At 41.6% G+C, this 10,699-nt stretch overlaps 1 protein-coding gene across 1 annotated transcript; it reads right to left on the bottom strand.

Moving 5' to 3' along the window:
* On the bottom strand, window positions 1-5,736 carry LOC106806889 (omega-amidase NIT2-like). Its single transcript, XM_014809033.1, has 9 exons — window positions 5,712-5,736; window positions 4,691-4,809; window positions 4,220-4,340; window positions 3,609-3,697; window positions 3,196-3,289; window positions 2,682-2,756; window positions 1,933-2,110; window positions 1,434-1,489; window positions 1-1,196 (listed from the first exon to the last, which is right to left on the bottom strand). Exons 1-9 carry the CDS (start codon window positions 5,734-5,736, stop codon window positions 1,108-1,110), a joined length of 846 nt encoding a protein of 281 aa, XP_014664519.1. The 3' UTR covers window positions 1-1,107.
* Window positions 5,737-10,699: the final 4,963 nt, after the last annotated feature.

Below are 10,699 nucleotides of genomic sequence, written 5' to 3'. Positions count from 1 at the left end.
TACTAAAATATAGACTTGGTTGTTTTACATGAATATACAGCTAATATGTCAATAAATACGTGCAGTGCGTGTGCTCTGTGCAGAAAAACATTTCACCCACGGAAACCAAGCATTTGGATAAGTTCATGTGGTTTCTAATTAAATACCTTAAAAATGCAAATCATTCACAATGTATACATAAATAATTCATCAAAATCGAAACGAGTTATGTGTGTGTTTGCATGAGTGTCTAGAGCATTTATAGCAACCCACTGAAAAAAGGCACAGAAGTTGGTGTATAGGTTCTCACGAAGTGATGCACCTTGCAATGCTATTTGCACCATCCATTCTGAAATTCAAGTATAATGTAGAGGCTTCAATTGCCTTTCTCAACAGTCTTTCTCCTGGCAATTTTTCCATTGACATAATGTCATTAACATGCCTATGCTAGAAATGTATATTGATGTATCACTTACCATTTCATGTTGTACGTGTAGAAATGTGTACACTAGCACCTTAGCAAAGATTTTTGACCAACAATGTATATTGTGTTTAGATTATTTGCAATCAGCAATGTCAAACCCTTAAAATTAAATCAGATGTAGCTGTTTTCAGGTAATGCTCACATAAAACGTTCACATGCAATAATTTATTAAACAACTTTGTACTATAAAATCATTTTCAAGTGATGTTTACCTATCAAAGCACTCACAATACTCGTCATAATCAGAATTACTAAGACTAGACACCTTCAAGTGATGGCATAACGGGGACAAACTACATATATATACGATATATATGCGAAACATTGATAAGATTTTCTGTATTTTTCATAATTAGCAATTAGCTTAGGCCTCCTGCAGCTATTAGACGTGTATCAGCACCACATAGTAAGAAATAATGACAATTCTCAGAGACTATCATAAAGGAAAATGTGTTTCAAACAAGAACCATATATCCATATTAACTGTTCTGGAAATTTTGGGGCAGACAAAAGATGTGATTTATAAATATATAATACTGATATTACCAAATAATAACTGTGATTTGTATTATTGAGCAATCAGCGATATATTTGATCACCAACAGACCAATGGTAGCCGGATAGAAAAAGGCATAGGCCTAACCTTAGAGGGCCTTTGACATTGTGTACACATCCTCTCTCCGCTGCTTTGTAACTGGAATTGCGTCTCTTACTTCATCCAAGTAGTTCAAATCTGTGACACAGAAATGCATAAACTATTAAATTCGCAGTTGAAGATGTAAAAACATGTGAAAGCTATTGTAACAAGGACACGTGCTGCCATCTGTATGTGTTTACAGTCGTTATTAATATTATTTTCTGACCGATTGCTTTCAACATTCGACAGAATTCTAGTAATTGCTAAAATAGAGGGTATTGATCGCACATACATAAACACACGGACAAGTCATATAGCTATAAATTAGCCTACCTATGTCTGCATAGACTATCTCCTCCTTTTCTTTAGCCTCACCCATCAATGCTCCCCTAAAACGAAAACATACGATGTAGTTTAATTCAAAAGTTGTTGAAATATATTTTCTCTTACACAAAAAGATAATAGATAATAAGTTAAAATAATGATTAAAAGTGAAGGACAAACAACACAGCAAACTCGTGCATTCAACGCATCACAGACTATACAGATTAACCATCGTGCTTTTACGACGTCAGTAGCCTTCATAGGTATTACCCAACAGTTCCTGACAGTGTCGCCAGTTGCACTGTGATATCGAGCTCACCATAGATTACCAATTAACGGATGTCCCTAGGCTATAGGAGTGGCACTGTCTAGCCAATAAATAACAGCACTGTCCACCACCGTGCTCACCAACATTTATAAATTGACAACTCAACTGCTACAAGTTGGCACAAGTAGGAGCTCACTGTGGTATTACACAACAATTCGGTTACACGCACGTTGAGCTTACCATGGGTTACTAATTAACGTATGTCCCCAGGCGGTATATGTAGCCGTCTCGTCTCTGGCTGGTGAGACACTGCAGACGTATAGCTGGCTGTCAACGGCACGGGCTCGTGCGAGCAGCTCCCAGTGTGCAGGACCTGTTGTCATGTTGAAAGCGCCTGGATAGACCAACAGCTTACAACCTAGAATCGAGGAAGCATTCTCCTTAATGCACCACACATGACGGCTCACCTAATCAAACTCCTTTAGAAGTTTTGATCAAGGTTTTTGGTATCTGAAACGTACACAAGAACTACCACAGTACATGCTGTACCAACTTGAAGTGTGCTTGTGAAAACAGTTACGTATGGTTTTTCATTTTGATAAATATTCTTTAAACAAACCTTTTAAATGAAATAGCAGAGCCTGAGTGATAGATGTTGTAAATTTTTACATAAATTGCAACTAAAATAAGCTTAAAATTAGTAGCACAGATTTCCACTCTAAATATACAAGAATGCTGACTACTTAGAAGATACAAAGAAGAGGACAACAACAACGAGAGGGAAATCAAGGAGAAGAAGAAGAAAAAGAAGAAGAAGACGACGAAGAAGGGCAAAAAGAAGGAGGAGAAGGAGAGGAAAAAGAAGAAGAAGAAGGAGAAGGAGAAGTAGAAGAAGAAGGAGAAGGAGAAGTAGAAGAAGAAGAAGATGGAACGACATCATGACTATATTGGACATGTGTCCCAACGTCATGCAAATTTTGGTCACATACCACTGTTTGCGTAAACTCGTGCCATTTCGGCAAACCTAATGTCATAGCAAATGCCGAGACCAATCTTGCAGTAGGCTGAAAAAGTAACACCCCATGTAAATGTAGCAGGTCACATTAAATTATGTGGGTACTAGTCTTTTGGCAGAATGAAGTGATTAATGAATACTTAGGCTACCATAAGAAGTTATTGTGTATAAGCATCACAAGCATAGTTTGGTACAAATCTGTGTAGATCCTAAATAAATAGCTGGTCAACTGCATTGTAAAGCAAGAAAGATGTAACAGGAGTTGCAACAGACGAATGACTCATACTATGAACATATCTATACAATAATAATAACAATTTATTGACGTTCATGCTTATACCAAAATAAGATCGAACAAAGCAACCCAGACTCAACTAATTTTTATTATGTCATTGTGGATATTGAATAGTATGACACTGACAAAGTTTGTTATTGATTCCACCACTTTTAAAAAAGATTCTACGTTCTACTACAACAAATGAACATACGTGTATCGCACATCGTCAGGTTGTTTCCTGGAGCAAGCACTTCTGATTCCTGGAACCGTATCTTTCCAGGTACGTCAATATCAAACAGATGCACCTGTATGAAACGGATGGAAAAATATGGATGGTAAACTTATGAGTCAGGATTTTCCATCACACTGGTTTTGATGGCAATGGAATGCATCACAAAATTTACGCATTCCCAAAGAAACATTCGCAATGAAAAATTCTGTAATGTGAATTTTAGAAGAGGTAAAGGGTGCCAAAATAGATCGATTTAAGCACTCATTTTCACAATATTAATAGTAACTGTGTTAATAACCGCTGAGTTACATGGGTAATTTTTATGCAGACAAAGAATATATCAGTAGTGCACAGATTCTGTTACTGATAAGACAGGAATGTAAATGATAAACCTTTCTGTGCTTGGCAATCATTTCTCCCTGGGGATTGAAAGCAGTCAGTGTATTGTACAGCTTTCCACCACATTCCTCTGGAATTGATCCTGCCAACACGTAAACATATGTTAGAATAATTTGCTCTCATATTGAACCTTATTGTCTATGTCAAAATAAAAGCAATCAAACAAGTTGATATTTATATGCAAAAGAGTTTAACACAGACAAACGATGCATGCTTACGTTAGACACACAAATGAAAAGCTTTGATTCAATTGTACTTCGTCTAGTCTATTTTACATGTGAAATTATTAATGATAATATTTTGAGCGTTGTACAACCTGAACATTCAAGAATTACTTAAGCAACCCCAACCATTAACAATTTATGAATGTAACTATTAACACTGATGTTATATGTGCTAAAATTGAAAAAGTATTGACCAATTTACTTATATAACAACAAACAAGCTATATTCAATAACTTTGCTGTGTGGTTGTGGACTTGTGCGTGGTTATCATTGCAGAAGACGTGGCAGCCAATTACCTAGCAAACAATAGCATGACCATCATCATAATCCTTTCATGACGAATTTAACCCATAATTTTTACAAAATAATCGTGTCATACCTCCAATGATATGCACATTGTTTTCCTTCGCAGCCTGTGCAAGGGTCGTCGTAGTTTCTCCGGGAATTTTCTCGGAGTAATCTTTGAAATACTGGGTTCCATACGGGCTGTTAAAACACTCCTGTAAATTAAAAATAGATGGAATTATCATAGAATTCCTCAAATAAATTTACAGTTTCTGACTCTAATGATGAAGTGCCTATTGAGGCAATATATCGATTTTACAGACAAAAAATCAATTATTGTCTGGTTGCTCAAGCAACATTTATTTTGCAGATTTCACAAATTTATGTTGGTCACAATGCTGCCATCATGGCTCCATCATACTATGTTTGTGCACTTACCCATAACATCAAATAAAGTATCATCTATATTATATGAATCCTATATGAAAATTAAAAATAGTGATGTTGCCGTGTCTTGTAAGATTGATCTTTGAGCTTATAATGCAAACTAGTTAAAATTACGAACCGGCAGGACCACAATCTTGGCGCCATTTTTGGCTGCAGCTGCAATAAACTTGGTAGCACGGGTAATGTTGGCCGCCTTGTCAGCTGTGACAGCCAACTGAACACAGGCAAGTCGAAAACCTATTAAATAAAAAAGATCAAAAAGAAGAGCAAGATTATTATTAGTAAACAATGTTCGATGAGTACAACGGCTGCTATGGGAATGTGCAAGCCACAGATCTTAAATTGAGTTTTTTAACATCTGTTATGAAAAACCAATATTTGACTACTGACATCTAGCTGCTTCTAACCAATTTTCTAATTACTTCTGCTATTCAGTGGCACTTTTCAAGGACTGAATTATATTGTTGCTGCAACAGCTACTATACTGAATTTTGATATTCTTTGTATAGCTATGCTTTTAAATATAGATAAAAGTTAAGGCAGATACAGGTTGCCTGCAATTTAACTCACAATGTAAATTGCAAAATTGTTAAGAATTTTTTTGGAAGTTACAAGAATATAGCAAACTATATTAGAAACAAATCAGAGAAAACGCAAGTGGGTTTCAAACCAGACTCCCCAACAGTGAGTAGAACTGATGGAGGGCAATTGTCAGAATATGGTTGCAAAGTTAAAACTAAAACTAGGCTGATAATAGATACAATGCATTGACGTGATCAGGAGTAACACTAATAGTAATAAAATAAAGACCTGATGTCAATCTCAGATTATTCAATTAGGTATATCTAGATCCAAGGATCTAGATACAGACACTTGTTGATTACTGTAGTCTGTATAGATAACAAATAGAGTACAAATAAAACAGCAATCCTGCAAAAACCAAGTTAGCAATAGTTAGAACACAACATCCAACTTTCCCGTTGAAGCGAATTCAACTCCGTTTTGTCCATCAAATTATCCGAGTGTTACCGGTTCAAGGATATAAGAGCTGTCTCCAATTCATTTTTGCAAATGTGCAACATGTGCAAATGTGGCCAAGCTCTTATATCCCTTAATTGGGGGCCGGTGTTTTTACTTGCCTTTTTTAAACTGATTAATGAGCATTGTGAATCCATCATAACTTGAATATATACACCTTTAAATATAATACCCTTCTCCTGTAATTAATGGGAATATAATAACAACCACTGCCACTCATGTACTAACTAGTACTACCACTACTGAGAGGCACAGGTCAACTCGACCCGCGCTGTGGATATAAGGGGGCAAAGTGCATCAGTCAATCAGACCCAACTATCCACTGGACGTTCATAGGGTCTATGCCCCCCAGGGTACTGCCGGAACGTACCCTTGGTACGGTGCCGGTATACCGGAACGTACCCCTGGTAACTATTTGATATGGTTAGGGTTAGGGGTTAGGGTTAAGGTTAGGGAGTAGGCGTAGGCGACTATCGTAGTGCGTTAGTGCGCCGTGGGATTAGTGGCATTTTTTTCTTCTCTGTATTCAAGTTTTGTTAGGGTCTTGCCAAGTTTTCTCACAGGTCTATCCGGTATTCTGTGACGGGCCGTGAGGGGGAGGGGAAGGGGCTGCTGAGTCCCGGAGGGTGCAGGCTGCAACTACGGTTCGGTCCGCGGGCTACCACGGGATGCCATTACGTTCCCTCCCGGCCCGTCACGTTTCTGATGGGGTCCCTCACGTTTCTCACGATTGATCAAGTTCTGACACGTTTTTCACGTTTCTGTCAAGGCTTTCTACGGATGAAACCGTGGACCGGCCGGGGGCAGGGGCTTTTGGGAGGGCGCGACAGTTTGTGCCCCAACCGCCCCTGAGACACCTCATCATTTAAGCGCCGGGGGAAACCTATCCCGAGCCAACCTTCATATTATTGCCTTATACCATCCTAACTCTCCTCGCCCTCGCCAGTGTTGAATTATCGGCCGGATGACGGACAGGACCTCATCCTGGAATGCCCAAGAATGAAGGGAAGACCCGTAGTTTATATTGTGGCATCATGTGATCATGCAGATAAAACACATTCTCTCTAACCGCCTTCAGTACATGGTTTTCGGAAGGGGTGATCTCCTGCGAACCAGCTTATTGACTTTAGTTGGACGACTTGTCCAAAGCATTGCGAAGCTGCGAAGCAGGTGATGTGTTATAATGGACTTTCAAAAGCTGTTTGAGCAAGGCTTAACACGCTACTCGTTCACAAGTCTAAAATCAACTATTGGCCATCCGTGTAAAACAACACCTGGCATTATGTCTCGTTCACTGTCAGATGAATGTTTCCAGACAGTCGTCGGTCGATTGGAGAGAGATCTGCCCTGTAATGTAGAAGTCAGAGTCCGCCGCTAAGGTTCAGTGCTTGGACCTTGCTCTGTTCCTGATTTTAATAAATGACACCGGAGATAACAAGCACCGTCGTTTGGTGCATACCATCCTTTTTTGTGTCAGCAAGTGAATTTTGTTTTTTTGATTTGCCAGCAGGCATTTGCCTTGGTCTTTTCAAAGCTTGGTTCTTCTTCTCGTATTGTAGGATTGGGCAGAAGGGCGGTGTCAGAGTACACTATGATTCGTTTACATATAGCTCCATGTTAGATAAAGTACCGCTAGTTCGACCATGAGTACACTCCGCGGTGCATTGTTGATTACCATAATTACTTAGAAGTCTCTGAGTGGAAGTCACATCCTCCGCGAGTTGGGAATGAAGCTTCCACCGGGCAGTGCCTCGTCCTCCCATCGCACCTCCAGACTAACAGCATACCGACCAATACCTGGTATGAACCAATTGCTCGCGCACAGCGAACGTGACTCGGGCGTGGCATCACGCAATACCTGTGTGTAACGCACGTGACAGCACCCAGACCTGTCGCCACTGGCAGTCTAAACCATCATCAGCCTCAACTATCGTTGCCTTCGCGTACCCAAGCTCATACGGGGGACAACCTTCATCTCTTCTCAACGCTCTCTCTCTTCTCGGGCGCCTTCGTCTCAATCGGTAAACGATAGAGTCCTGCAACGTGTCTTCTTTGTGTGAAGTTGAATTTGTTTTCAACTTGCCTATCCACCTGCTTCTTTGTTTACTTATGGGGCCCACGCGCGTGGGTTTACTCGCTCAAGGAGCTTTTCTCTCAGTCCGGCCCCAACCGGTGAGGTCGAACGTCGCTGGAGGAACCTTTGGAGACAACATCGGTTTATTTTGGCTCACGAAATTGATGCCGCGAGAGATGTCTAAACATCTGGCGGGGAAGCCGACGGACCGACACACAAGTTGCAGTCTCTCGGACATGCTTGGCAACTTCCCTCGGCACGAGTGGGGTCTCAAGCGAAGCGGGTGTGTTGGCTCGTGTTGGGCGCCCAATTATTGATTTCTCGCGTGTCACTGCGTCATCTCGGTGCCTTCAGCTTGCATCAGTTTCGCCAGTTTTTGCGATACCGAGCTCGAGTACCGATGCGTGCCTCTGAAAAGACACCAGGAACGAGTGCTGGCGCCCGTGGCCAGCGTCTTGTGGCGAAAATACCCACATCCTAGTGGTAGGTGCTACAAAGGAACGCGCTACCATTCGCTCTATCTAACGGACGGCTCAGTTGACAGAGTAGAAACGGCGCATTCCCCTCTCGCTCTGCTTGTCAAGTTTTGAACCGGTGCATGACGATAATATAGTCGCTACTAGCTCATCCGTCCGTAGTACTACATAGAATTACTGCTACTGATCGTTATCCTATGCACAGTTATCTCGTTGTTAGAGGGGCCTCGGATATAGTTGTGCTTTATGAAGCTTTTATTTTCTATTAGATAATACAAAGGGAAGGAAAATTTTTATTTTTCACAGTCTCCCACCATTCGCCTCCCTGTTGGCATTCAATCATCGCAAGATTTCTGAAATGTTGGAAATGAAAAAAAAATGAAGAAAAAAGCCAAAAAGAGCCAATATAATGCGGTAGAGAAGCCACAAGTGCCATTTTTCTTCGCTGCATATGAACTGTTTACTTTGGAGCGGTGTAGGGGGTAGGCAAAACGGGGCCCTGATTGTTTCGTTTAGGCAGTACATTCAGGGGACTGCTTTAAAGGAAACAGTTAGATTTTTCGGGCTGTCCCACCCACTTCAAGCGGGTAAGGCGTTCCACTCTGTCATAGACCTTGGGGAAAGACAGGAAGGCCTTTCCTGTAGTCACATCTTGCAGGATGGGATTTTGGAAAGAGTTGCCTCTGGAACATGTTCCTGGTGCTTCGAGTAGGTGGTTAATCAGAACGGGGTTGTTTGAATATCCACGTTTGAACCATGCGTTTTGGACGAGGCTTGATTAAAACACATTCATAAGGCCAAACGGGCAAAACCCCTTCGTCTTGGGACTCCATGCGTCGGCCAGTTTGGTGTTTCAAGGCATGGTTCAGTAACACTTCGGGACCTGTTGTGGTGGGCGGTTTTGAGACACTTTCTTCGCGGGCTCGTCTTTGGGACCATTTCAAGATGTTTTGCAAGTCCTGCGCCTTGATATGGGAATCCATTACCGTGCTGGCATAACTCCCAACCGGTGGGCCTAAACCAATGAGTTAATAGGGCAAAAGTGATTTAACTTCCATTGGAAGGGAAAATAGTTTTTAGGTTTCCTTCTCAAGGAATGATAGGGGTTCCATTCTTGGCTTTTACTACAGATTTGAAAGCTGATTGTGGGTGTGCCATCGAAGATTGATGTTTTAGTGTTGGACACCCCCAGGTTACTTTGGGCTGAATGTTGGGCCACGTTCCTAAGGTACTGGTCCGCGTAAAGAGCATATGGGTAAAGGTTTCGCGTTGGGTTTTTTCTGGTGATGGTCAGGGAACCAAGACATTTGTTTTTGGGCTGGAAAACTTTCGATCATCCACTTGTTCTTCCCAGACTTGCCTAGTTGGTCCCAAAGGTTCCATTCGTGCCAAGTATTCTTGTTTGAAAATCTTTGTGGTTTAGTTCAGAGGGGCTTATATTTGAATCGCAATGTGTCATCTGCAAAAAAGGTCGGAAACGGTTGCTTGTGTATTCTCCGGGATGTCATTTATGGTAAAACAGGAACAGGGGGGCAAGGGGTCCAAAGCACTGAACCTTTTGCGGGGACATCCTGAATTCTTAAACCATTTTACAGGGTCAATCCTCTCGCCATTCGGGACGGGACGGGACTGTCTGCATTTCGATTTCTGGGACAGGGAACTGGAACTAATCCAGGGTTGTTGTTTTTACCACGGATCCCATAGGGTGAATTTAAACTTTTGGGTGAACCGGGGAGTAGGCTGTGGGTTTACCTTGTTCACAAAAGCTTTTTGAAAAAGGTCCATTATTAGCACAGTTTCCGACCTGCTTTTCCAGCTTTCCATGGGCTTTTTTGGGACCACCATCGTCCCACAAAAGGTCCAAGATAAGCTTGGGAGTTTCGCAGGGAGACCCACCCTTCCCGATTAACCATGTTGAAAGCGGGTTTGACGGAAATGTTGTGGTTTATCTGCCCATGAGGAACATAATGATGTGGAGGATTGTCAACAATGTTGGGGCTCCATGGGACTTTTGCAGGCTGTTGATTTAGGCACGGGGTCAGTGGGGAACAACTGGTCGAGGTTAGGGCGTTAGGGTGGTTATTTGGTTAGGGGTTAGGGGGTTAAGGGTTTAACCCGGTTAGGGGTTAGGGGGTTAGGGAAGTAGGGCGTAGGGTTACGGACAACGGAACCCCTCAGCAAAATCAACTGGACACTGGTTCAAAACAACGGCCAACCGCGCGGGGCTTCTGCTGCAGAGTTAACCAACTTTTTGGCAGCCTGTGGGTTAACAAAAATATATCATAGCTGTTAATATTTTACTCAGGTTTGATCACAGTCAACGCCTCTATTAGGCAAAATCTTCCGGAACTTTTAATTCGTATAAATTATATCAAAACCGGTAAAAACTTACCACGATGCGTCTTACTTGGGGAACAGAAAGGGCCCCATGTTTTACCAACGCTGCCTGTTAAAACGCCCTCTGTATATATAGATGGGTTCAAATCGTGTCATTGCTAATTTTATATTCCACTGACGGGCTACCTTAAACGTTAAGGAA

Source organism: Priapulus caudatus, unplaced genomic scaffold, assembly GCF_000485595.1.
Source record: "Priapulus caudatus unplaced genomic scaffold, Priapulus_caudatus-5.0.1 Scaffold10, whole genome shotgun sequence".
Taxonomy (NCBI): Eukaryota; Metazoa; Priapulida; class Priapulimorpha; order Priapulimorphida; family Priapulidae; genus Priapulus; species Priapulus caudatus.
Note: the sequence above shows the minus strand (reverse complement) of the source record. Positions and strands in the feature narration are given on the sequence as shown.

Coding starts and splice junctions, on each gene's coding strand:
- LOC106806889 (XM_014809033.1), bottom strand. CDS start 5,736: ATGCTCATTAATCAGTTTAAAAAAG. Junction 3,698..4,219: donor CAATGTGCATATCATTGGAG/GTATGACACGAT, acceptor ACGTGTTGGCAG/GATCAATTCCAGAGGAATGT. Junction 1,197..1,433: donor GATAGTCTATGCAGACATAG/GTAGGCTAATTT, acceptor TCTGTGTCACAG/ATTTGAACTACTTGGATGAA.